Genomic DNA, 28,000 nt, shown 5'->3' on the forward strand with positions numbered 1-28,000 from the left:
AGACACCAATTTAAGCTGATTCACTCTTTTGCTAATTAGGATTCTGTTTTATGTCGCATGTGGTTAGAATCTGGAATGCAGTGCTTGACTGCACGGTCGAGGCAATTTCTATCATGAGTTTCTAAAGTTTTCTATAACGTGGGGTTGCACAAGAACCCAACCATTGGGTTAAAGAAGACCTATCAGTATGGTGTCCCCACCCTCCATCATCATCGTAAAATACAAAAATAAACTAAAACATAGAATATAAAGGCAGAAAAATGAAAAAACAGTCCCTTTTTTGTTAAGTGCTCCGCCCATGGGGTCAGGCACGAGTCCACTTCACCCCGTCGCCATGGGAACGAGAGCTGCCTACTCTTCAGTGCCAACTCACCTCCACCGACTCCCTCACTATTGAGTCCTCACTGGATCTCGCCAATGCATATCTTACTGATTGTTACCGGGTACTGCACCGGCCCAAACTCGTCACCGCCTTGAGCCACCACATCAATGCAGCTGCTGCTGCTGGGTCTGTACTGGGTCCAAACTCTCCTCTGCCCCCACTGCCGCCATGAATCTGTACTGGGTGTAGACACCACCAGAAACCCAAAGTGGACTTTGCCACTTCAGCAGCCACAAGTTGGCACTAGGACGCTGCGGAAACTGCTGGCAATCCAGACTATCTTTGTCTGTGTTCAGGGAGTATTTGTTTTTTAATGCTGAAACGAATCAATTGCCATTTCTGTGCAGGTCATGTTTCTGCTGCGTGCTTCACATGCTGATATCTGATGGTATAATCAAAGTGATGTTGCGGCAATCTGGTATTCAGAATGATAAAGGAAAAATCGAATTGAAGATATGGACAAAAATTAAACACAATTTCAGAGCAGTGTTTCTTTCATGTATAGTATACAATATAGATGGAGTGTTCAGCTATGACATGACTGGCAGGAAACAGGATTAAAGGTTGAAGACACAGTGGCAGATTAAAGGCACAGTGGCTCAGTGGTTAGCACTACTGCCTCACAGCACCAGGGACCCTGGTTTGATTCCAGCCTCAGGTGACTGTCTGTGCGTAGTTTGCACATTCTCCCAGTGTTTGCGTGGATTCCCTCTGGGTGCTCGGGTTTCCTCTCTCAGTCCAAAGATGTACCGGTCTGGTGGATAGGCCATGCTGGATTATCCGTAGTGTTCAGGGATGTATGGGTTAGGTGTGGGAAATGCAGGGTTTCAGGAATGGGATAAGAGGTTGGGATCCTCTTTGAAAGAGCTGTGTGGACTTGTTGGGCTGCATGGCCTGTTTCCACACTGCACGGATTCAATGTAATGAAACTCATGGTTTTACTGGGCTTCCCCATGCAACGCCATCACATGATTTCCCCCAAACCCAGGGACAAAAAAGGAGGTCTCAAACCTACATTGTCCTCTCCCAAACTTAGTCCATGTCACTCCTCGCCCTTTTGCTATCTGACCTATGTCGGTTACCAATCTGGTAATACCTCACTTGTAAAATTTGCACAGTGATAGTGTCTCTATGACTATTCCAGACGTTCTAGGTTCAAGTCCCGCCTGGCCTCGTTGTGTGTCATGCCATCAGTCATTCTACATTTTAGTCCTGTGCCCATGGTAGTGACCCTACCTATGATTCTGAACCAAGAGGTCTCAGTTCAAGTCCTACCTCCTCCATCCGTGGGCGGCACGGTGGCACAGTGGTTAGCACTGCTGCCTCACAGCGCCGGAGACCCGGGTTCAATTCCCGCCTCAGGCGACTGACTGTGTGGAGTTTGCACGTTCTCCCCGTGTCTGCGTGGGTTTCCTCCGGGTGCTCTGGTTTCCTCCCACAGTCCAAAGATGTGCAGGTCAGGTGAATTGGCCATGCTAAATTGCCCGTAGTGTTAGGTAAGGGTTAGATGTAGATGTAGGGGTATGGGTGGGTTACGCTTCGGCGGGGTGGTGTGGACTTGTTGGGCCAAAGGGCCTGTTTCCACACTGTAAGTAATCTAATCTAATCTAATCCCTGAACATGATTTGGAGGTACCGGTGTTGGACTGGGGTGTACAAAGTTTAAAAATCACACAACACCAGGTTATAGTGTGATGAATTTACAGTGTGATGAAACTGAAATTATACATTAAAAAATTGATGTATAATTTTTCAATGTATAATTTCAGTTACATCACACTGTAAATTTTTGCTATAAATTCTGTGTGTTAGGATTGAGCCCTCCACTACCTTCTAATGAAGGGAGCGTCGCTCCGAAAGCTAGTGTGCTTCCAATTAAACTTGATGGACTATAACCTGGTGTTGTGTGATTTTTAACTTTTGTAATCTCTGAACAGGTTGATTTAAGGCTTCTCATGGGATGTTAGTGTTTCTCCAGTTTTGGCCGCCTCAGTAAAACCAGTTTCTGTCACTTTATAAAAAGCTGAAAAAGCTCAGGTAGCATTTGTGGAGAGTTCACATTACATTACCTTTCATCTGAACTTCTCTATTGAAGCCTGTGCCTTCAGCTTTTAACGGCCAAAAGCTCTGCAATTCTCTGCCACAACCTCTCCACTTTAAAACCTGCTTTGTTTAAAATAGTTTTGGTTATCTCTCTTATGTGGTATTTTATTCATCAAGCCTCCAATGTAATGTCTTGGAATATTTTATTACAAAATATAGTTACCACCCACTGGGCAAATCCACTAATTTTCAAGTCCCACTACTCCCAGGGTTTCAACTAAAGTTGATCATTTAATGCAAAATGAATTAAAACACTGACCATGTTCCTATGCCAAATAAAACTATTATTTGGACAAATAAATGAATTCTAATTTCAAATAAACTGTCAACGTTAAGTCTATTCTATCTTAAATCAACCTTTTTTTAAAAAAATCCTCTGCACATACATAGAGACAAGCAGTAGAGATAATAACATGAAACATCAGTTATATGGATGGAAGGGAAAAAAATCTATGAACTGCCTTTCAATAGCACCAGGACTTTGTTGTTAATCTTCTTTCTCCAGTTTCTTTAACTTTTTTTCACAGGACGCACAAAGCGATCAGTATTCTCATTACAAAGTCTCTTAGTTACTTGTCAAAAGCAATAGCTAATAGCAACTGTGGGATGAAAAAAAAGCTAACTTTCTTGAGGCTTCAGTTATTTTACAGTACAGAGCAAGTCTCATGCTCCACCTACCCTTCCAGCCGTCCAAAGGCTTCTCATGGTATTGTTTGCAACAGAAGTTACCCAAGAGCCATTCAGAGTTGTGGTAAGGCTTGATGATCTTTGGCTTTACCCACTGTTTGCAAAAGTGCAGATGAATCAGCTACCTTTTGCCCACCAAACCACGCTTTACACAAATGCCGTAATGAAGTTCTGGCTACAAACATCACCTTCCCCCACCTTGCACTGCATGGATAAAACTTCAGTGTGAACACCACACACCAGTTTCACGAACTTTTTAAAAGCTTTTAAGAGCCTTTCTTGTTTGTTTTAGTTTGCAGTCAAAAAATCACCTAACCGTTTGAATCCACTATGACTCTTCTTCAGAATTGAAGGAAATTAGGAATGTGATGCCCATAAGAGCATACGACAAATTAGGCTACTCGGCCTATCGAGTCTGCTCTGCCATTCAATCATGGATGATAAGTTTCTCAACCCCATTCTCCCACTTTCTCCCTGTAACCCTTGATCCCCTTGACAATCAAGAACCTATCTATCTCAGTCTTAAATATACTCCATGAGCTGGCCTCCACAGTCTTCTGTGGCAATGAATTCCATAGGTTCACCACTTTGGCTGAAGAAATTTCTCCTTATCTCTGTTCTAAAAGATCTTCCCTTTGCTGTAAGGCTATGCCCTCTGGTTCTCGTCTCTCCTACCAATTGAAACGTTTTCCGAACATCCACTCGGTCGAGGTCATTCAGTTTTCTGTATGTTTCAGTTCAAACCCCCCTCATTCTTCTAAGATCCATAGAGTATAAACCCAAGAGTCCTCATATGTTAAGCTTTTCATTCCTGGGACAATTTTCTTGAACCTCCTCTTGAACACACTCCAAGACCAGTGCATTCTGAGGTAGGAGGCCCAAAACTGCGCACAATACTCCAAAAGTGGTCTGACCAGAGCCTTATAGAACCTCTGAAGTACATCCCTTCTTTTACATCCAAGTCCTCAAGTAAATGTCATCATTGTATTTGCCTTCCTAACTCCTGACCCAACCTGCAAGTTTACCTTGAGAGAATCCTGGACTAGAACTCCCAAATCTCTTTACATTTCAGATTTCTGAATTTTCTCCCCATTTAGAAAATAGTTCATGTCTCTATTCTCCCTACCAGAGTGCCTGACCTCACATTTTCCCACGTTGTATTCCATCTTGTAATTTCTTTGTCCACTCTCCTAACCTGCCCAAATCCTTCTGCAGCCTCCCCGCCTCCTCAATGCTACCTGCCCCCCTACCTATCTTTATATCAAACTTAGCCAGAATGCTTCCAGTTCATTCATTTATATCATTAATACATAAAGTGAAAAGTCGTGGTTCCAACACTGAGCCTTGTGGAACACCACTTGTCACCGGCTGCCATCCTGAGAAGGACCTTTTTATCCCCACTCTCGCTTTCTGCCAGACAGCCAAGCCTCTATCCATGTTAGCACCATGCCTCTGACACCATGGGCCTTGGGTGCTCCTGTTTCCTCCCATAGTCCAAAGATGTGCAGGTCAGGTGAATTGGCCATACTCAATTGCCCATAGTGTTAGGTGCATTAGTCCAAGGAAAATGGGTCTGGGTGGGCTACTCTTCAGAGGGTCGAAGGGCCTGTTTCCACACTGTAGGGAATCTACTCTAATCTTATCTTACTCAGTAGCCTCCTGTGCGGCACCTTATCAAAGGCCTTCTAGAAGTCCAGGTAGATAACATCTATTGACTTATGTTGAGCTTCACTTGAAGACTGTGCCAGGTCATGATCTTTTCTCTGTTGATATCACCTGGCTCTGGTAATGCACTCACATCCCCATGCACTATGCTGAGCCATACCATCACTGTCATGCAGTTATGGGTTTTCAGTGTATGAATTTGCAACAAATATGCTTGTTTAAAATCTGTTATAAAGTGAAACCCATGGCAATCTCCAAAACCAGTTATCCCGGCTCATTGCCTGTTACGCTGATTTCTATGAGTACTTGTCTCTGACCTGTTATTTGATTTTAGAAAGCTTTTAATGGCTTTTCGTACACATATAAACAATGTTTTCTCCCCATGAGGAAGGTATAAAATGAAAAATATTAGACAGTTTTCAACTGAGTGTCTAATGCTTACAGTCTGCTAATGTTTTGTGCCTGTTCTGAATGAAGAGCGATTATAGGGATGTTGTTGTTCTAGAATCACGGAGAAAAAGTGCAGGAGGAGGCCATTCAGCCCTTCGAGCCAGCATCATCATCCAATATGATCTTGGCTGATCATGCAGTCTCAGGAATCCACTCTCACTCTCTCCCCATACCCCTGGATCCCTTTGGCAGCAAGGGCCATGTCCTGCTCCCTCTTGAACATTTCTAATGAACTGGCCCCAACTGCATCCTGTGAGAGAGAATTCCACCAGCTCACAGCTTTGTGTGAAGAAATTCTTCCTCATCGCAGTCCTGAATGGCCTACCCCTGATTCTTGGACTTACTGTAAGTCATGGAGTCATTCAGTCCTTGCAGCACAGAAGATGACCGTTCCTTCTATCAACTCTGTAATAGCTCTTGACAATAATCCAACCGTGCCCATTCACTCTTCCATCTGCCAAGCTATCTTCCTCTTTCAAAGGATGTTGGTATCACTGGCAAGGCCAGCATTCGTTGTTCATCCTTAATTGCCTTTAAGAGGGAACCGAAGAGTCAGTCATATTATTCTGGAGTAACATGTCGTTCACAGCTGGCAGATTTTCTTCCTGAAAGATATTAAAAGCAGAAAAGATGACCTGAATGATTAATGAGGAGCAAAAAATTAGAAAAAGCATGTTAGAAATATAGAAAACAGAGTCATAGCGATGTACAACACGGAAACAGACCCTTTGGGCCAGATCATCTGTGCCAACCAGATATCCTAAATTAATCTAGTCCCATTTGCCAGCATTTGGCCCGTATCACTCTAAACCCTTCCTATTCATATGCCCACTCAGCTGCCTTTTAAATGTTGTATTTGTACCAGCCTCCACCACTTCCTCTGGCAGCTCATTCCATACACACATCACCCTCTGCATGGGGAATGTTGCCCCTTTGGTCCCTTTTATATCTTTCCTCTCTCAGCTTAAACCTACACCCTCAAGTTTTGGACTCCCGCCATCCCAGGAAAAAGACCTTGTTTATTTACCGCATCCATGCCCCTCATGATCTTATTCTTTATATAATTAGATTCCCTACTGTGTGAAAACAGGCCCTTCGGCCTAACCAGTCCACACCAACCCTCCGAAGAGTAACCCACCCAGATCCATTTTCCTCTAATGCACCTTTCACTATCGGCAATTCAGCATAGCCAATCCACCTGACCTGCACATCTTTGGACTATGGGAGGAAACTGGAGGAAACCTACACAGACACTGGGACAATGTGTAAACTCCACACAGACAGTTGGCCAAGGCTGGAATCAAACCTGAGACCCTGGGCTGTGAGGTAACAGGACTAACCATTGAGCCACCCTGCCGCCCTGAAGAGTTTCTATAGTTATAGGTGAAATGCTGTTAAAGTGAGGGTTTGTCTTAAAGAAAGTGACTCTGAGGAATTAACAGTGGGACAATAAGGAGATGGTATTTTGTACCAGACTTCACTATAGAGAATACGCGTAACTTCCCAGTAATAGCTGGAAGTCAGGAAACAGAAGGGACTGAAGAACTCAAAATTACAGCTCCAGCCATGTTGCATGAGGCAAATTGGTGGAGGTGCAGACTGATGAATCCCAATTTCTGATGGACTTTATCCTAGGATCTTATAATAAATGATTTGTGAGAGACTTCATGTTGATTTTAATTTTCTAAAACTCCTGAGGATTGGGATGGTTTCAGGAGAGTGGAAAATAGTTACTGTGACTCTGTCTCACTCTTTTAGAATAACAAAGTCAATAAATTACAGACAAATTAACTTAACATTGATCGTAGGGAAGATGTTAGTTGCTTATTAAGTTCAGTACAAGTGAAATCATTGTAACCAACTTATTGGAGTTCTTTTGAAGAATTAATATACATGGATTTAGATTTCCAGAAGGAACTTTTAGAAGGTGTGATGTCAAAGGTTATTGTGGAAAATTAAAGCTCATGGGACTGGGGGGAACATATTGGTATGGATCAAGATTGGCTAGCTACCAAGGAACCCAAAAATAAGCATTAATAGGTCTTATTCAGTTTGGCAAGATGTAACAAGTCGTGTGTCACCGGGATCAGTGCTGGTGCCTCAACTATTTTCAATTTCTGTCAATGACTTGGACTAAGAGACCAGAGGTATGGTGTCCAAGTTTACTAATGCCTCAATGATAGGTAGCAAAAGAAATTGGAAAGAGGATGCAAGGAGGCTACAGGAGGACAAAGGTAGGTGCAGTGCCTGAGTAAGCACTTGGCAAATGTATTATGATGTGGGAAAGTAACCATTTTTGGCACGGAGAAAGAAACATGGTGAGAGGAGGTGAGGTCTTGAAGGGCAGAAGGATACTATTGCATGAATTGCCAAGGTTAGTATGTGAGTAATTAGGAGAGCTGATATATTTATATACAACTCCCCTCACAATAAGTGATAACCTAAGGAGGTTGTGGTGGCACAGTGGCTCAGTGGTTAGCACTGCTGCCTCGCAGTACCAGGGACCTGGGTTCAATTCCTGCCTCAGGTGACTGTCTGTGTGAAGTTTGTGCATTTTCCCCATGTCTGGTTGGGTTTCCTCCCACAGTCCAAAGATGTGCAGGTCAGGTGAATTGGCCATGTTAAATTGTCCATAGTGCTAGGTGCATTAGTCAGGGGGAAATGGGTCTAGGTAGGTTACTCTTCGGAGGGTCAGTGTGGACTAGTTGGGTCGAATGGCCTGTTTCCACACTGTAGGCAATCTAATCTAAGTAGTTTTGGGCCCCAAATCTCAGGAAGGATGTACTGGCCTAGAGCATGTTCAGAGGTTCATGAAAAGCTTAACATAGAAGAACATTTGAGGACTCTGGGTTTATACTCAATGGAGTTTAGAGGAGGGATCTAATTGAAACATACAGAATACTGAATGGCCTGGACAGAATAAATGTTGGGAAGATGCCTCCATTGGCAGGAGAGACTTGGACCCGAGGGCAGAGCCTTAGAGTAAAGGGAAGACCTTTTCGAATGGAGATAAGGAGAAACTTCTTCAGCCAGAGAGTGGTGAATCTATGGAATTTATTGCTACGGAAGACTGTGGAGGCCAGGTCATTGAGTATATTTAAGACTGAGATAGATAGGTTCTTGAGTATCAAGGGTTATGGAGAGAAAGCAGGAGAATGGGGTTAAGAAACTTATCAGCCATGATTGATGGGCTGAATGGCCTAATTTCTGTTCCTATATGTTATGGACGAACAAATGTGCATGCCAGTGATGCCCACGTCCCATTTAAGAATGAAAAATAAAATTTGCAGTATTATGTTCAGTATTGGTCTTCCTTGATGAAGGATGTGTGTAAATATAGTGGAGCAATCGAGAGAAGGTTTATTAGACTAATTAAAAGCGGAAAGAACAGCAGATGCAGTGAAGCATTCATTCTAGTTCTAAGGGTCACCAGACCTGAAATGTTAACTCTCTGATTTCTCTGCACAGATGGTGCCAGACCTGCTGAGCTTTTCCAGCAGCTTCTGTTTTTGTTAGACTAATATGGGGAATGGATGTATTGTGTTATGAAGGAGGCCCAGATTGTATCTGCTCTAGTTTAAGCGAGTAAGAGATGACTTGAATGTAACAAAGGACCCTGAGGGGCCTTGTCAGTGTAGGTGTGGAGACCATATTTCCTGTTTGGAGAGAATTTGTAATTAGGGAGTTTCCCATTGGAAACCAAGAAAAGGAGAATGTCTTTCTTTCAGTCTTTCAAACTGCCTCACTGAATAGAGGTGGAAGCAGTGTACAAGTAGGGGAGACGCATTCAGAGGGTCAGCAGTGGGAAGCCCACGAATCTCTGAGAATATCCAGGCCTAACACTGAGTCTTGCTGTAAACTGGTCTGTAATATTTGTACCTTTGTTGCATCAGGTGTAAACTGGGATTTGAGCAACTTACTGACTTCATAATTATTCTAAAAACAATCCTCACTGACCCTGAAAAAAACTCATTCTATATTTCTGGAATCTTAAGCTTCTTCATTCTGATGTTAAATAAAAAGAAAACCCACACCTATTCATAGGCCCTTCTAAAAGTTAGCTGTTCTTTTTACTTTACAAAATGACTCATGTTTTATTTTAATTAGATTGCAAATGAAGGGTGTGAAGTGCTGGGTTGCAGCCCGTGTGAATACTTAAAGGGATTGGCTGCTTCTCAAATGACATCACTGTTGCTGCATGCCAAGAGATCCTCTTGACCTGGTGCCAGATTTGCAAACGATACCCAAGAGATCACAAGATCATCGCAGGCAACGATTAGAGTAACCTCCTTCGTTCTCTCCTAACTAAAATCCAGGCTTTTTTTAAAAATTTCTTCAGAGTTGTGGGAGGGTCTGAGGCTGGAGGGTACAATCTTGGAATAAGGGGTTAGCCATTTAAGACTGATGAGAAGGTTTTCTTCTCTCAGGAGATCGTGAATCTGCAGAATTCTTTACCTCAAAGGGCTGTCGAGGCTGAGTCTTTGAGTATATTCAATGCTGTCATAGACTAATTTTTAATGTCAGGAAATCCAGAATTATGGGATAAGGGAGGAAAGTGGGGTTGAGGATTAATGGGAGAACAAACTCGATGGGCTGAATGGCCTTCTGCTGCTACTGTTTTATGAACACTGTTGGGATTATTGGTGAATACACAACTTTCTTTCATTGCCCCTATCCAAAATTTTGATTTTACACAGCACAGTCTAAAAACGAGCAAAGTTTGCGTAAGAGGGGATATCAGATGTAAAATTCACTGATTGCAAACATTTGGAATGAATGGTATACACATTCAGCTTTTTGGGGACCTTCTGCCATTCATTGGGATTATTGGACTGAGTGAGAGATCACATTGAGGGATATGGAGCCAAGGTGGGTCAATGTGGAAAATGATCAAATATCTATAAATCTCAAATTGGAAATCTGCAGTTGATCCTCAAGCTGTTGAGGCCAAGAGAGTTGTTGATCTGCAGTAATGTTTTGGTGGCAAAGGTGTTTATTGATTTCTTCCCCAACTTCCAAAGCAAAAGGCCTGACAATAATTATTCAATAGGTGAAAGTGAGTACTGCAGATTAGAGTCGAGAGTGTGGTGCTGGAAAATCAACATCAATTTTCCTGCTCCTCAGATGCTGCCTGATCTGCTTGTGCTTTACCAGCACCGCACTGATTAGATTTTAGATTGGATTCCTTACAGTGTGCAATCAGGCCCTTCGGCCCAATAAGTCCACACCCACCCTCCGAAGAGTAACTCAGTCAGACCCATTTCCCTCTGACTAATGCACCTAACACTATGGGCAATTTAGCATGGTCAATTCACCTAACCTGCACATCTTTGGATTGTGGGAGGAAACCGGAGCACCCGGAGGAAACCCACGCAGACACAGGGAGAATGTGCAAATTCCCTACAGACAGTCGCCCAAGGCTGGAATCGAACCTCCATCCCTGGCGCTTGTGAGGCAGCAGTGCTAACCACTGAGCCACCGTGCTGCTCTCAATAATAGTTATTCTGTGTCATGTCGTTCCATCAGAGAAGAAAGAAAGGAGGCTGGTGACGTCTACAGTGTTAATGGGGCAACAGAGGAGGTGATGACCTCATGGTATTATCAATGGATTGTTAATCCTGGGACCTAGGTAGGAACCCAGGTTTGAAACCTGTCACGGTAGATGGTAGAATTTGAAATCAATAAAAATCTGGAATTAAGAGTCTTAATGATCATCATGAATTGATTGTTGGGGGAAAGACCCATCTCATTTACTAATGTCTTTTAGAGAAAGAAATCTGTCATCCTTACCTAGTCTGGTCTACGTGTGACATTTTTTTTCTTTAATGTTCCGAGGATGTGAGTTTGAATCCCACCACAGTCGATGGCAGAATTTGAATTCGATAACAAAATCTGTAATAAGCTAGTTAAATATTAGTCGTGTAATCACTGTTGAATAAACCAATTTGGTTCACTAAAGAGGAGAGGAAGGAAATCTGTTGTCCTTAGCTGGCCCACATGTAATTCTAAACCTATATCAAAGTAGTTGACTCTTCAATGCCGTTTGGGCAATTAGGGATGGACAATAAATGCCAGTAGCCAGTATACCCTCATCCTGTGAATAAACAAAAAAATAAAATTGTGCTTCATGGAAGTGTCGGGCCTAGGAGTCAAGGGATTGATGGGTGAAGTCAGTCTCAGAATGGGCTGGATTTTGTTTTGAAATTCTTCCTGTTTCTCTATTGTCATTCCAGGTTGGTTTCTTGAAGATCAGTCACAAATATGAAATCACGTTTCTGCTGCCTGTCTCCCAGAACCTGCGGCAACAGAGCCACTCTGTCCCCCTTGCTAACCTTTACTTGAAGCTGGTTGACATCGCTCCAGTAGCAGAAGGTGAGAGCTCTTTCCAAGTGGTTGGGAAAAGGGAGGGATTGCAAAAGGTCTCTGGCAATGTGAGGGAAAACCTCTGCATTGTCTGATTATGGTCTGGAATACACCGGACAATCTCTGATGGAGACACATATTAATAACGATTTATAGAAGATAATTGGATACATACTTGAGAGTCAACGTTGTTATATTAGTCAACAATACCAAGATCATCTTGTTTCCTGTCTGTGGGACTTTGCTATGCATTAACTGGATGAGGTTTTTCTGCCAAGCAGCAGATTTGGATTTGAAAAGCATTTGGCACGCTTATCTTCATCAGTCAGAAACATTGATTATAGGAGTTAGGATGTCATGTTTGCGGCTGTACAGGGCATTGGTGAGGTCACTTTTAAAATATTGCATGCAGTTCTGTGAAAGGAAAGATGTTGTGAAACTTGAAAAGGTTCAGAAAAGATTTAAAAGGATGTTGCCAGGGTTGGAGGGTTTGAGCTATATGGAGGGGCTGAATAGGCTGGGGCTGTCTGATGTTGAGGGCTGACCTTTTAGAGGTTTAGAAAATCACAAGGGGCATGGATAAGTGAATAACCAAGGTCTTTTCCCCAGGGTGGGAGACTCCAAAACTAGAGGGCAAGGTTTAATGTGAGGACGCGAAAGACATAAAAAGGACCTGAGCGACGATATTTTAACGCAGAGGGTGGTACGGGTACGGAATGAGCTGCCAGAGGAAGTGGTGGAGCATGGGACAATAACAAAATTTAAAGGCAACTGGATGGGTATATGAATAGGAAGAATTTAGAGGGATATGGGCCAAGTGCTGGCAAATTTTTATATGGACTACAGTAAGGAATTTGACAAGGTTCCCCATGGTAGACCGATTAGATCTCATGGAATACAGAGAGAACTAGTCATTTGGATACAGAACTGACTCGAAGGTAGTAGACCGAGGGTGGCGGTGGACGGTTGTTTTTCCGACTGGAGGCCTGTGACTAGTGGATTGCTACAAGGATCATTGCTGGGTCCTCTGCTTTTGTCATTTATATAAATGATTTGTAGGTGAACATAGGAGGTATAGTTACAACATCTTCAAGTTTGCAGATGACACCAAAATTGGAGGTGTAGTGGACAACAAAGAAGGTTACCTCAGATTACAATGGGATCTTGATCAGATGGGTAAATGGGCTGAGGAGTAGCAGATGGAGTTTAATTCAGATAAACGCAAGGTGCTGCATTTTGGGAAAGCAAATCTTAGCAGGACTTATACACTTAATGGTAAGGTCCTGGGGTGTGTTGCTGAACAGAGAGACCTTAGAGTGCAGGTTCATAGCTCCTTGAAAGTGGAGTCGCAGGTAGATAGGATAGTGAAGAAGGCAATTGGTATGCTTTCCTTTATCAGTCAGGGTATTGAGTACAGGAGTTGGGAGATCATGTTGCGGTTGTACAGGACATTGGTTAGGCCACTGTTGAAATATTGCGTGCAATTCTGGTGAAAGATGTTGTGAATCTTGAAAGGGTTCAGAAAAGATTTACAAGGATGTTGCCAAGGTTGAAGGATTTGAGCTGTAGGGAGAGGCTGAACAGGCTGAGGCTGTTTTCCCTGGAGCGTCGGAGGCTGAGGGGTGACCTTCTTGAGGTTTATAAAATCATGAGGGGCATGGATAGGATAAATAGACAAAGTCTTTTCCCTGACCAGATATCCCAACCCAATCTAGTCCCATTTGTCAGCACCCGGCCCTATCCCTCCAAACCCTTCCTGTTCATATACCTATCCAAATGCCTTTTAAATGTTGTAATTGTACCAGCCTCCACCACACCCTCTGGCAGCCCATTCCATACACGTACCACCCTCTGCATGAAAACGTGGCCCCTTAGGTCCCTTTTTATATCTTTCCCCTCTTCCCCCGAAACCTCTAGTTCTGGACTCCTCCACCCCAGGGAAAAGACTTCTTCAAAATAGGATTAGAATAGATGGAAGTTTGACTAGCACAGACACAGTGGGCTGTAGGGCCTCATTTTTGTACTGTAAAGACCCTGATTCTCTCGAAGAAGCGAGAGAGGAATTGACAGGGTGGATACTTTAAAAGATGTCCTCACTGGTTAGTGAGACTAGAACTATCAGACACTTTAACAATAAGACAGAGGTAGGGAAAATTAGATTTCTCACGGGGTCTGTGGAACTTTCTACCCAGACGGCAGTGAAGACAGGATCATTGAAGGTTCTTAAGGCTAATGTCGATGGATTGTTGCCTTGCAAAGGAGTCTGAGTATTGTGGATAGGTGAGAAAGTGGATTCAGGTCATGAATAGAACAGCCACCATCTTACTGAATGTCAGAGCAGGCTCAAGGCATCTTCTCCAGCCTCTGAGCGCTCTCATTCCTATCTGCATTGTGCTACCTCTTCTGTGATTCTGCAGGCAGTAGTCATGATGTGAAGGTGCTGGTGTTGGATTGGGGTGAACAAAGTTAAAAATCCCACAACACCAGCTTCTAGTCCAACAGATTTATTTGGAAGCATTAGCTTTCAGAGCACTGCTCCTTCATCTGGTGGTTAAGAAGCAGCACTCCGAAAGCTAATGCTTCCAAATAAACCTGTTGAACTCTCACCTGGTGTTGTGGGATTTTTAACTTTGCAGGCAGTAGATAACAATTTGTTATGGTTTCTAGCCATGGAGAGTCTCTGCCTTGTCTTTGAAAACACAGCCTGCACAATTGTATGGGTCCACCTCAGGGCTGAGGTTTTAACATCTCGCGTGATTGAGGTTTTAATGTCTCTACTTCAGAAGGCTGAGGAAATTTTGGCCTGTCCACAAAGACTCTGAAGAGAAAGTGAGGACAAGCAGATGCTGGAGAGTCAAGAGTGTGGCACTGGAAAAAGCACAACAGGTCAGGCAGCATCCGAGGAGCAAGAGAGTCAACGTTTTAGGCTGAACCCTTCTTCAAGACTGGGGAGAGGGAAGGGAGCTGAGAGATAAATGGCTGGGGGGGTGGGGGGAGGAAGCAGAGTTGCTTGGTGGGGCGAGGGGAGAGGTCGGTGGGATGGTGATAGGTGAGCAAAGGGAAGATCTTTGTGAAGGGACCAATTGTTTAGATGCCCTATAGCAAGCAGCCTATCCATAAGACATAGGAGTGGAAATAAGGCCATTCGGCCCATCGAGTCAACTCCGCCATTCAATCATGGCTGATGGGCATTTCAACTCCACTTACCCGCATTCTCCCCGTAGCCCTTAATTCCTTGTGACATCAAGAATTTATCACTTTCTGCCTTGAAGACATTTAGTGTCCCGGCCTCCACTGTACTCCGCGGCAATGAATTCCACAGGCCCACCACTCTCTGGCTGAAGAAATGTCTCCGCATTTCTGTTCTGAATTTACCCCCTCTAATTCTAAGGCTGTGTCCACGGGTCCTAGTCTCCTCGCCTAACGGAAACAATTTCCTAGCATCCACCCTCTCCAAGCCATGTGTTATCTTGTAAGTTTCTATTAGATCTCCCCTTAAACTCCAATGAATACAATCCCAGGATCCTCAGCCGTTCCTCATATGTTAGACCTACCATTCCAGGGATCATCCGTGTGAATCTCCGCTGGACACGCTCCAGTACCAGTATGTCCTTCCTGAGGTGTGGGGACCAAAACTGGACACAGTACTCCAAATGGGGCCTAACCAGAGCTTTATAAAGTCTCAGTAGCACAGTGGTGCTTTTATATTCCAACCCTCTTGAGATAAATGACAACATTGCATTTGCTTTCTTAATCACGGGCTCAACCAGCATGTTTACCTTGAGAGATTCCTCGACTAGCACTCCCAGATCCCTTTGTACTTTGGCTTTATGAATTTTCTCACCGTTTAGAAAGTAGTCAATGCTTGTATTCTTTTTTCTAAAGTGCAAGACCTTGCATTTGCTCACATTGAATTCCATCAGCCATTTCCTGGACCACTCTCCCAAACTGTCTAGATCCTTCTGCAACCTCCTCACTTCCTCAGTACTACCCGCCTGTCCACCTGACTTCGTATCATCTGCAAACTTCGCTACAATGCCCCCAGTCCCTTCATCCAGATCATTAATATATGACGTGAACAGCTGTGGCCCCAACACTGAACCCTGCGGGACACCGCTTGTCACTGACTGCCATTCCGAAAAAGAACCTTTTATCCCAACTCTCTGCCTTCTGTCAGACAGCCAATCCTCAATCCATACCAGTAACTCACCTCGAACACCATGGGCCTTCACCTTGCTCAGCAGCCTCCCATGTGGCACCTTATCAAAGGCCTTTTGGAAGTCTAGATAGACCACATCCACTGGGTTTCCCTGGTCTAACCTACTTGTCACCTCTTCAAAGAATTCCAACAGGTTTGTCAGGCGCAACCTCCCCTTAGTAAATCCATGTTGACTTGTTCTAATCTGACCCTGCTCTTCCAAGAATTTAGAAACCTCATCCTTCATGATGGATTCTAGAATTTTACCAACAACTGAGGTTAGGCTAATTGGCCTATAATTTTCCATCTTTTGTCTTGATCCTTTCTTGAACAAGGGGGTTACAACAGCGATCTTTCAATCATCCGGGACTTTCCCTGACTCCAGTGACTTTTGAAAGATCTCAACCAACGCCTCCGCTATTTCCTCAGCCACCTCCCTCAGAACTCTAGGATATAGCCCATCGGGGCCAGGAGATTTATCAATTTTAAGACTTTTTAGCTTTTCTAGCACTTTTCTCTTTTGTAATGGCAACCTTACTCAACTCAGCCCCCTGACTCCCTTTAATTGTTGGGATATTACTCATGTCTTCTACTGTGAAAACTGACGCAAAGTACTTATTAAGTTCTCCAGCTTATTTCCTTATCTCCCATCACTAGGCTTCCAGCATCAGTTTGAAGTGGCCCAATGTCTACTTTTGCCTGTCGTTTGCTTCTTATGTATTGAAAGAAACTTTTACTATCATTTCTAATATTACTGGCTAGCCTACCTTCATATTTGATCTTCTCCTTCCTTATTTCTCTCTTTGTTATCCTCTGTTTGTTTTTGTAGCCTTCCCAATCTTCTGATTTCCCAATGCTCTTGGCCACTTTATAGGATCTCTCTTTTTCTTTAATACATTTCCTGACTTCCTTTGTCAGCCATGGCTGTCTAATCCCTCCCCAGATAATCTTTCTTTTCTTGGGGATGAACCTCTGTACAGTGTCCTCAATTATACCCACAAACTCCTGCCATTTTTGCTCTACTGTCTTCCCCGCTAGGCTCTGCTTCCAGTCTATTTTCGTCAGTTCCTCTCTCGTGCCCTCATAATTACCTTTATTTAACTAACACCATTATGTCTGATTTTGCCTTCTCTCTTTCAAACTCCAGACTGAACTCTACCATATTATGATCACTGCTTCCTAAATGTTCCCTTACTTTAAGATTTTTTATAAAGTCTGGTTCATTACATAGCACTAGGTCCAGAATAGCCTGCTCCCTTGTGGGCTCCATGACTAGCTGTTCCAAAAGGCCATCCTGTAAGCATTCCATGAATTCCCTTTCTTTGGATCCACTGGCAACATTATTTACCCAGTCCACCTGCATATTGAAGTCTCCCATGATCAATGTAACCTTGCCTTTCTGACATGCCTTCTCTATTTCCCGGTACATGTTGCGCCCCTGGTCCTGACCACTGTTAGGAGGTCTATACACAACTCCCATTATGGTTTTTTTTTTGCCTTTGTGGTTCCTCAATTCCACCCACACAGACTCCACATCATCCGACGCTATGTCATTCAGTGCCATTGATTTAATTTTGTTCTTAACTAACAAGGCAACCCCGCCCCCTCTGCCCATCTCCCTGTTTTTTTGATAAGTTGAAAACCCTTGGATGTTTAACTGCCAGTCCTGACCCCCCTGCAACCACGTCTCTGTGATGCCTACCACATCATAATCATTCACGGTGATCTGTGCCATTAGTTCATCTGCTTTGTTACGAATGCTACGAGCATTCAGGTAAAGTGCCTTAATGCTAACTTTCTTATCCATAGAGATATTGGAAGTCATAAGATGTCCTAAGTTATCCTTCCTTTTTGCTGCATTCCCGGTCTGCCTCAAGTTTAAATCCGCCTGCACACGTGCTATCCTGCTGCTTATCTTTCCATTTAACTCCATACTCCCTGTCACTTTCACTTTCCCTCCCCCCAACTCAGAAGTTTAAAGTCCTACTGACCACCCTATATATCCTCTTCGCTAGAACATTGGTACCTGATCGGTTCAGGTGGAGACCGTCCCAACGGCACAGATCCCCCCGGTTCCAAAACTGATGCCAATGCCCCATGAAGTGGAATCCCTCTTTCCCACACCAATCCCTTAGCCACATGCTTACTTCCCTAATTTTCTTATCCCTATGCCAACTGGATACATCACAGTGTGGTTTGGCAACTGCTCTTCCCAAGACAGCAAGAAACTACAGAGAGTTGTGAACACAGCCCAGTCCATCACACAAACCAGCCTTCCATCCATTGACTCCACCTGTACTTCCCAGCACCTTGGGAAAGCAACCAACATAATCAAAGAGGCCTCCCAACCCAGTTATAGTCTCTTCCATTGGGCAGAAGATAGAACCATTTGTAAACATGTACAAACAGATTCAAGAATATCATCTTCCCCATTGTTATCAAGTTAATCTCTCTCCCTCCAGCTGTAACACTGTACTCTGCATTCTGTTCTCCTACCATGCTGCACTTTGGTACGACCTATCTGTACCCACACAAAATACGATTTTTAACTGTTTCTCGGTACATGTGACAACAGTCTTGTTGATGTGGTTGATGTTTGTGAGCCCACGATGTCAGGAAGCGAGCTGGGAGGAGAAATGGAGTAGTAATAAACACAACTTCCAGAATCCTGAGTGATTCTGATCTGGAGATCGGGCAGCCTGCAGCCCTGGTGCACGCACGTACACACACACACACACAGTCTGTGTGCTCAGTCTGTGTTTGCAGCGCTTTTTCCTTGTTCGACTGGCTTGGTAATGACCCAAAACTGTTTTGTACGAGACCCGCGGGAGACCAGAGAGTTCATTCCAGTGACTCTACTCTGTTTGGGAGATTTATTTATTTTTCCACGATCCTCAGGATTCAGCCAATTTGGTCCCTGTTGCTTTTTTAAACAGGGCAGTCTTTGTACTTGGTCTGCTGATTGCTGCAATCGCCACATGTCTGAAACACACAGGATTAGAATTCACCATTTTATTTTTACTAAAAGCTTATAAATCACATCCAAAGTTTTCTTTCTCTCTCTCTCTCTCTCTCTCTTGAAAATGCGCAGCACTTTGTCTGCATGCCTCCAGCCTGAATGCGATAGGTTCACAATTAATTGAAAACAAACCTATGTCGAGGCAGCTTTCAATAAGTCAAGCAATGCGCCGGGCTCAAAGTGAAGGGTCTGAAGACGACCTTGATTCGACACTGCACTGCGGTTGAAGAATTACTTCACTGATGGATTCCTGTACAGAGCGCTAGATAAACCGTAATGATCTCAGGGCTCTGAGGTAAAATTCTGAGGGCAGCTGGCAACAAATTGGCTCAGACTCCCTAGAGTGTCCAACAGGCATTCCATGCGAGGTGTTTAAAACTCAATAAAGGATTCAATCAGGTTGACACGCAGAGAGTATTTCTCTGTGAGTGATCGAGAACGAGGGGATATCACCTTCCCCTTGGAGCCAGGCTGTTTGGGAATTACACCAGAAAGCACTGCCTGCTTTCCACATCCTCACAATTCCAAGGTAGAGATCAACAGATTGTTTGTTAGTTTAAGGGATATGTTATAGCAAACCTGGTAAATGCAGTTGAGGTTTTTATATAAATCATTCATTCATAGGAGGCCTAATGTTATCATTGGACTAATAGTCCAGAGACGCAGGTTATGTTCTGGGGACCTGGGTTCGAATCCTGTCCTGACGTGGTGGAATTTGAATTCAATAAAAATCGGGAGTTAGGAGTCTAATGATGATCATGAAGCCATTGTCGATTGTTGGAAAACCCATCTGGTTCACTAATGCCCTTTAGGGAGGGAAACTGCCACCCTTGCCTGGTCTGGCCGACGTGTGACTCCAGACCTGCAGCAATGTGGTTGACTCTCAAATGCCCTCTGGGCGATTGGGGGTGGACACTAAATACCGACCTGGCCAATGACGTCAACATCCTGTGACTGAAGTGGGAAAAAAAAGGTCTGTTTGGCTGGCCAGTATTTATTGCCCCGTCCCTAGTTGCCGTTGAGAAGGTGGTGGTGGTGGGCTCCCTTCTTGAACCACTGCAGTCTATGTCCTATAGGCCATTTGGGAGGGAGTTCCTGGATTTTGGCCTTCCCACGCTGAACAAAGAAGGATACTTTTCTGTGTTTTGTTTTTTCTGGTGTCTGTTGCCTTAATTGATGCCAGGTCGTTCTTCCAGTTTCACTCTTTTCTCGTGGTTGATACGTCTGAATGGCTGGTGAGGCCATTTTAGAGACTAATTCAGATGTTGCTGTGGATGTGGAGTCACCTAGGCCAGAGCAGGTAAGGATGGCAGTTTGCTTCTCTGAAGGACATTGGTAAACCAGATTATGACAATGGACAATGATTAGCATTAAACAGGCTTTAATTACAGAATTTCCTTCAGTGACTTTAACAGGACGTTGGCCTCGGAACCTCAGATACTAGATAAGTGATACCATCGATGGCTCCACCTCTCCCAGAAATATGGCCTTGCTAGTGCCCCTTTAAACCTGACAGATTTTTACAAAAATTAACGATGGTTCTATCATGGTCAATATTAAACTTGTAACTACAAATTTTAAGTAAATTCAAATTCCACCATCTACTGTGTGGGATTTGAACCCAGGTCCTCAAAATACTCTCTGGGTCTGTGCACTAGTAATCCAGCACCAACACCCCCAGCCATCATTGAGTGTAGATTTATGTTGATGACTTAATTGAGCGGTCGAATGGCTGAAATTTGCTGTTCTCCCGATCAAGTCTCCGAGTTTGAAAAATATAATTGAGAATAAAACAAAAAAAACCTAGCAGTTTGAATTTCCACTTCTTGCACACTGGGATGGAACTTGGTCACCTCTTGGGAAAGTACAGCCATATGTTTATTCAAGGAAACAGTTGGCGTAGTTTCAAACCTCAGCAAGATGCTCAGAAAGAGGAAGCAAGCTGAGAAAATAGACGTTTGCAAATCCTGCTGGGTTTGGGAGGAATAGGAATGACTGAGGAATGTGATGAGCATGCAGTAGTCCAGAGGATCTGTGACATTATAAAATAGAGAAGCTGCGAGCTCAACAGTAAGGAGGCATGCAGAAGGAGAGGGAGAGACTCTTGAACATTTTCCTATAATCGGGTCCACATCAAATATACACTAGTTGTACAACATTTATCCCCCATCTGTATTTGTCCAGGCAACTGACTAGTTTATCAAAGACATCAAGAGTCAACTGTGTACAGAGGAATCTCAATTATCCAGCATTCGATTATCTGAATATCAGATTATTCAGCAAGATCGCAAGGTGCCGTTTCTTGGCTAAAGCATGTTATCTGGTATTCGATAATCTGGAATTCGATTAGCCGCACAAAATACTCTCTGCCTGTGTCCTTTGGATAATCGATGTCCCTCTGTAGTTCAGTACTGACATTGTGCAGCAACTGGGCACAATGGAGATGGCATGTTCTCTGTCCTAAAGTGTGTCACTAATTAGGGTGAAGAAATGAGGAAAAGGAGCAACGCATATTGTGTCATTGGTTATATAGAGACGAGAGAGAGAATCTGACCGAGATCAGAGATGACAAATGAATAATTGTGTTCATTATTCCACAATCTGTTCGGTAATCATTATCACGATTAAGCTCAGCAGTCATTAAGGAATGTCCCTTGGGGAATACCAAATCCAGATTGGAGTCTATAAGCCAAATACCTTCTTGCTGACAGTGATTATATTTTAATTGAATGTGAGTTAAATTGACACGTGCTAATGTTTATAAAGTGCTACAGCGTCAAAGTGCATCAACATTACCATTACACCCTAGGTGAAAGTATAATCTCCTGCTGGTCCTGCCTCAAGGACTGGTGTCAGTCAATGTGACATGTAACCCCTCTATAATTTCACTGCTCAGGAGTCTTCCCCTTAGACTCTCCTTTCACATTAATGCCGATGGAGGTAGCTTTAACATAATAATTTCGCCTTGTTGTTATTTCAACAGTCCAATTACAAATATCTGCCTGACCAATACAGTTCACAGCCACAGACCTGCTGCAGTTTCCAGTCCTCTCAGACTCTTATCAGCTCGAAATAACAATCAGCTTATCAGTGACTCCCTAAAGCCTAAAAATCACACAACACCAGGTTATAGTCCAACAGGTTTAATTGGAAGCACACTAGCTTTCGGAGCGACGCTCCTTCATCAGGTGATAGTGGAGGGCTCGATCGTAACACAGAATTTATAGCAAAAATTTACAGTGTGATGTAACTGAAATTATACATTGAAAAATTGATTGTCTGTTAAGCCTTTCATCTGTTAGAATTTCATGATAGTTTCACTTCTTTCATGTGTAAATCACAAAACCTTTTTTTAAAAGTTGCATTCTTGGGTTAGCTGTTAACAATGGTGATAGCTAAACAATATGTTGAAGGTGTTGGCCCCCTGTGTTCTCTCTCTAGAAAGAATCGCTCCGAAAGCTAGTGTGCTTCCAATTAAACCTGTTGGACTATAACCTGGTGTTGTGTGATTTTTAACTTTGTACACCCCAGTCCAACACTGGCATCTCCAAATCATTCCTAAAGCCTGCCCACCATCTAAAGCTACCAGATACAAGTGTAATGGAGTACGCTACACTTACCTGGATTATTGCAGCTCCCACACCATTTGGAAATCTTGACACCACCCAGGACAAAGCAGCCCGTTCAATTAGCACTTGTACCACCAACATCCACTTCCTCCACCACCGACACTCAGTAGCAGCAGTGTGAGTTCTATCAAGATTCAGTGCAGAAATTCACCAAAGATCCTCAGCTAGCAGCTTCCAAATCCACGACCACTTCTGTTCAGATTGGACACTACAAATTCCCCTCCAATTCACTCCTCGTTCTAATGACACTATGGGTCTACATACAGCACATGGACTTTTTCTTAAGTCACTTATGGATGTGCGTATTGCTAGTTGGCCAGCTTTTTATTGCCTGCCCCTCTTTGTCCCTTCAGAAGGTGGTAGTGAACTGCCCTCTTGAATTGCTGCAATCCATGTGCTGTACGTTTGCCCCACAATGTCCTTTGGCCGGGAATTCCAGGATTTTGACCCAGTGATGCTGAAGGAATGGTGATGTATTTCCAAGTGAGGATGGTGAGTAACTTGCAGGTGGTGATGTTCCCATATTCCTGCTGCCCTTGTCCCTGTAGATGGAAGTAATCATAGGTTCGGAAAGTGCTGTCTGAGGACTGTTGGAGGATTTCTGCAGTGCATTCATCAAGTGGACTGCAGCAGTTCAAGAAGGCAGCTCACCGTCACCTTCTCAAAGGCAACTAAGGGTGGGCAATAAATGATGGCTGATCCAGTGATGCCCATGTGCCATAAATTAACATAAAAAAGTTGTCAATCTTTTATTGCTAAGGCCTGGGGGAACATCTGGGATTCCCCCAGATGTCTTTGACTCATAGTGAGTTTTGAGAAGGTTTGTAGCTCAGGTTGAGGATCTGGATGTAGGTTTGCTCGCTGAGCTGAAAGGTTCATTTTCAGATGTTCCGTCACCATACCAGGTAACATCATCAGTGAGCCTCCGAACGAAGCACTGCTTTCTATTTATATGTTTGGGTTTCCTTGGTTGGTGATGTCATTTCCTGTGGTGATGTCATTTCCTATGGTGATGCCATTTTCTGTTCTTTTTCTTAAAGGGTGGTAAATGGGATCCAAGTCAACGTGTTTGTTGATCGGGTTCCGGTTGGAATGCCATGATTTGACTGACGTGGCTGAGATTGGTTAACTGAGCACAGGCCAGCCATTGAAACCAAGGCCCTACCTTTATCAGTACTCCTTACACCTACATATTTGCTAGCTGCAAAATTCAGAGAAGTTTTCATTTTCTTCAAAAAGTAAGAGCCTTTGTAAACAATGGACCATGGCGAGAGCTGATGTTAATAATCTTAATCACTGATGATCTGCAATTTGATCCAGTCACAGACATGTGGCCTGGAAAACAGCTTAAGTCCTGATAAATTACCCTGTTGGCCTATTATTAAAAGCTCAGTAGTTCCACCTGTATACAATTATCTGCAGCAGCAGTCATGACTAGTTAGAAGTCCCACAACATGAGAACAATCTTCAATTAAAAGCTCACCACAACAGCAGCTTTTTGGGAGCAATTCCAAGACTGGTCGTAATGGCAGCATTCGCTATACAAAAAAAAAAATTGGAACAGGTCTAAAGAATGAGGCAGTAGATTGGGAAAACTTGGCCAAAGAGGAAAGTTTTGACGCTACCCCATGGAGCATGGGAGAGAGGCAGATCAGGTGGAAAGAAAAAATTATGGCACTGAGGTCTTCGGCACTCGAAGGCATTGGTTCAGAGGGAGCAGTGAAATCCTGAATCTGGAGTTGGAGGCCAGAGGGCGATTCACGTGAAAGTTCCAACACTTTAGAAAGCATTCCGAGCGTGTGAAATAGGATTGCTATCCATGGAGAGAGAAACATAATAGACATTTAAATTCAATGATTTGTCACCAGAACTCTCCGTGTATTTTCAGTACTTTGTGTTTTGACTCTCAGCCATACTTCACTTTTGTCCCCTCAGAGGGGTGTGTGTTAGTGGTAGTGAGAAGATGTTGAGTTAGTGGAGATCTTCCAGACTCCCTGTAAGGGGATTAAAACTAGCCTCAATAGAAATTGAGGGGAGAAGGTGGTGTCCAGGGTAAAGGAAATAAAATCATTGTATCCAACTCTTGATCGTTTAATAGTGACCTCTGCTGTTGCCAGTACTCGCCCATGTAGTATGACAGATTGGAAGAAAGGAGGACTTAGAATCATAGAGGTGTACATCACAGAAGAAGACCCTTCAATCCAACTCGTCCATGCCAACCAGATATCCTAAATTATTCTAATGCCATTTGCGAGGACTTGGTCCATATCCCTCTAAACCCATCCAGATGCCTTTTAAATGCTGTAATTGTACCAGCCTCCACCATTTCCCCTGGTAGCTCATTTCCATACACGCACCACCCTCTGTATGGAAAAGTTACCCCTTGGGTCTCTTTTATATCTTTCCTTTCTCACCTTAAACCTATGTCCTCTAATTCTGGACTCCCCCACCCCAGAGAAAGGACCTTGTCTATTTACCCTATACGTACCCCTCATGATTTTATAAACCTGTATGAGTCACTCCTTAGCCTCCAACACTCCAGAGAAAACAGCTCCAGCCTATTCAGCCTCTCCCTTAGCTCAAATCTCTGGCAATATCCTTGTAAATCTTTTCTGAACCCTTTCAAGTTTCCTACAGCAGGGAGACTAGAATTGAACACAATTTTCCAAAAGTGAGCTTGAATTTCTACAGTGCCTTTTGTAGCCACAGGACAGTTTTTTTTACAGTGAAAGAATTGTGTTTGAAGCATCATCACTGTTGTAGTATAGGAACCCAGTTCCCGGTTTGTGCATAACAACATGTAATAATAGCCTGACCATCCACTTGTTGCCTGAGGGATAAATATTGGCCACCTGACCATCCACTTGTTGCCTGAGGGATAAATATTGGTCACCTGACCATCTCTCTCTCCTTCATCTAAAGTGATCAGCATCTTTTAAAATTCCTTTTCCCCCTCAACACCCAGCTAGCAACTCAGTAAGGCTCCACAGACAGCACCTTCCAAATCCACAACCACTTCCATCTAGGAAGACAAGGGCAGCAGATATGTGGGAACTCCACCCCCTGCACAATGCACATGTGCAAATGTGTGTGTGTGTGTGTTTCCTGCCCCCCACTGATTGCAATGGCTTGAATGGGAAACTCTGCCGTTGCATTCTCTTAGGACAGTTAGAGATGGGGAATAAATTCTGGTCTCGCCAGCAATGCCTACATTCTATCAACAAATTTTTAAAGAGCTTGCTTTAATTGTTTCTTAGCTGAAAATGTGTTGCTGAAAAAGCGCAGCAGGTCAGGCAGCATCCAAGGAGCAGGAGAATCGGCGTTTCGGGCATGAGCCCTTCTTCAGGAATGAGGAGAGTGTGCCAAGCAGGCTAAGATAAAAGGTAGGGAGGAGGGACTTGGGGGAGGGGCATTGGAAATGCGATAGGGCAGTGAGAGAGGGACTCACTGAAATCCTTGTAGAGGGAGGAAGAGAGCTTCTTCAAGGAAGGCATCCTTGCAAGAGGATTCACAGTAGGTTAAAATCAGTAGGTTAAAAAGTGAGGACTGCAGATGCTGGAGATCAGAGCAAGGATGCCTTCCTTGAAGAAGCTCTCTTCCTCCCTCCACAAGGATTTCAGTGAGTCCCTCTCTCACTGCCCTATTGCATTTCCAATGCCCCTCCCCCAAGCCCCTCCTCCCTACCTTTTATCTTAGCCTGCTTGGCACACTTTCCTCATTCCTGAAGAAGGGCTCATGTCCGAAATGTCGATTCTCCTGCTCCTTGGATGCTGCCTGACCTGCTACGCTTTTCCAGCAACACATTTTCAGCTCTGATCTCCAGCATCTGCAGTCCTCACTTTCACTTAACTGTTTCTTAGGTGTTCCCCCTAAACTACCCCCCTGTGGTAGCAAGTTCCATAGACCCTTTAGTTAAAGTGAATCTGCCAAATTCTCTATGGGATTTATTTCTGACGATCTTTATAGGTGTTCCCTTAACTTTTGACTCCCCTACAACCTTTACTATACTTGCACTTTCAAAGTCTTTCGTAATCGTAAAGATCATAGTTAGCTTCCCCCTCTTCCTAATCAACAATGTCTCTTAATTCTGGTTCCCTGCTTGTAAAGTCTTGATTTTCTTTTTAGCAAAAGGATTAAATAAATGTTAAAAACACTTTTTTTTAAAAAACAATGCATTTTGTACTTGAGGAAAATATCCCCTCTGTCGATGTTCTTCCCACACAGGGTGGGAGAGTTGTTTGCCAGTTTATGTCTGTATGTTTGTCACAGATACGCCACCAACCAGTGAAGCGTTATAAAAATAACAGAAAAATAGTCTTGCCAAATATTTTTCTTTCCATGAAGGCAGCTGCTTTTGAACATTAGCCCGAGACACGACGCCCTCTGATGGTTGCTGCCTCCCTGCTGTTACATCGACAGATTTTTTTTAAGAAACAAAGGGATTGTAGTCATGTTGTGTCCCTCAAAACTGTCAGATGTCTCAAAGCATTTTGCAGGAATTGCAGGCATTTTTAACTTGGCAATGGAGGAAACACAGTAGTCCACTTGCATACAACAGGTTCCCATAAACAGCAATGCAAAATGTCTTATGATTTGAGGGATCAGTACTGGCTATGACATCAGGGACCTTCCCTCATCTTGAGTCTTACAGCTTGGACAAAGACCCTTCGGTCCAACTCGTCCATGCTGACCCGGTTTCCCAAACTAAACTAGTCCCACTTGCTTTTGTATGGTTCATATCCCTCTAAACCTTTCCTATGCATGTGCCTATCCAAATGTCTTTTGAATGATGTAACTGTACCTACGTCAACAACTTCCTCTGGCAGTTCATGTCACATACGAACCACCTTCTTTGTGAAACATTTGCCCCTCAGGTCCCTTTTAAAACTTTCCCCTCTCATCTTAAATCTATGCCCTCTAGTTTTGAACTCCCCTACTCTTGGAAAAAGACCTTGGCTATTCACCCTATGTATACCCCTCATGATTTTGTAAAGCTTGATTAGGTCACCCCTCAACCTCCTAAGCTCCAGTGAATAAAGTCCCATCCTGTCCAGCCACTCAAACCCTCCATTTCTGGTAAAAATCCTGGTAAATCTTTTCGGAACCCTCTTCAATTTAAGAGTATTCTTCCTATAGCAGGACGATCAGAACTTTACATAGTACTCCAAAAGTGGCCACAACAATGGCCTATAATACCTCTCAACATGACATTCCAACTCCTCTATTCAGTGGTCTCAGCAATAAAGACAAGCATGGTAGACATCTTGCCATCCTGCCTACCCGTGATGAACGTTTCAAAGAATTCTGTACCTAAACCCCCTCAGTCTTTCTGTTATATCAAATTAAAAATGACGTAACACCAGGTTTACTCCAACAGGTTTATTTGGAAGCACTAGCTTTCAGAGTGCTGCTCCTTCATCAGGTAGCTGTGGAGCAGGATCATCAGACACAGAATTTATAGCAAAAGATCACAGTTGCATGCAACTGAAATGATATATTGATATA

The 28,000-nt window shown here is 43.5% G+C and overlaps 1 protein-coding gene across 1 annotated transcript in view; it reads left to right on the top strand.

Annotated features, from left to right (window-relative positions):
- The window catches only part of adissp (adipose secreted signaling protein), a 150,274-nt gene that overhangs the window by 63,708 nt on the left and 58,566 nt on the right, over nt 1-28,000 (top strand). Inside the window, exon 3 of the mRNA XM_072577315.1 lies at nt 11,520-11,658. Coding sequence (XP_072433416.1) covers nt 11,520-11,658 — 139 coding nt within the window. The remainder of the gene's footprint in view (nt 1-11,519; nt 11,659-28,000) is intronic.

Source organism: Chiloscyllium punctatum, chromosome 1, assembly GCF_047496795.1.
Source record: "Chiloscyllium punctatum isolate Juve2018m chromosome 1, sChiPun1.3, whole genome shotgun sequence".
Lineage (NCBI taxonomy): Eukaryota > Metazoa > Chordata > Chondrichthyes > Orectolobiformes > Hemiscylliidae > Chiloscyllium > Chiloscyllium punctatum.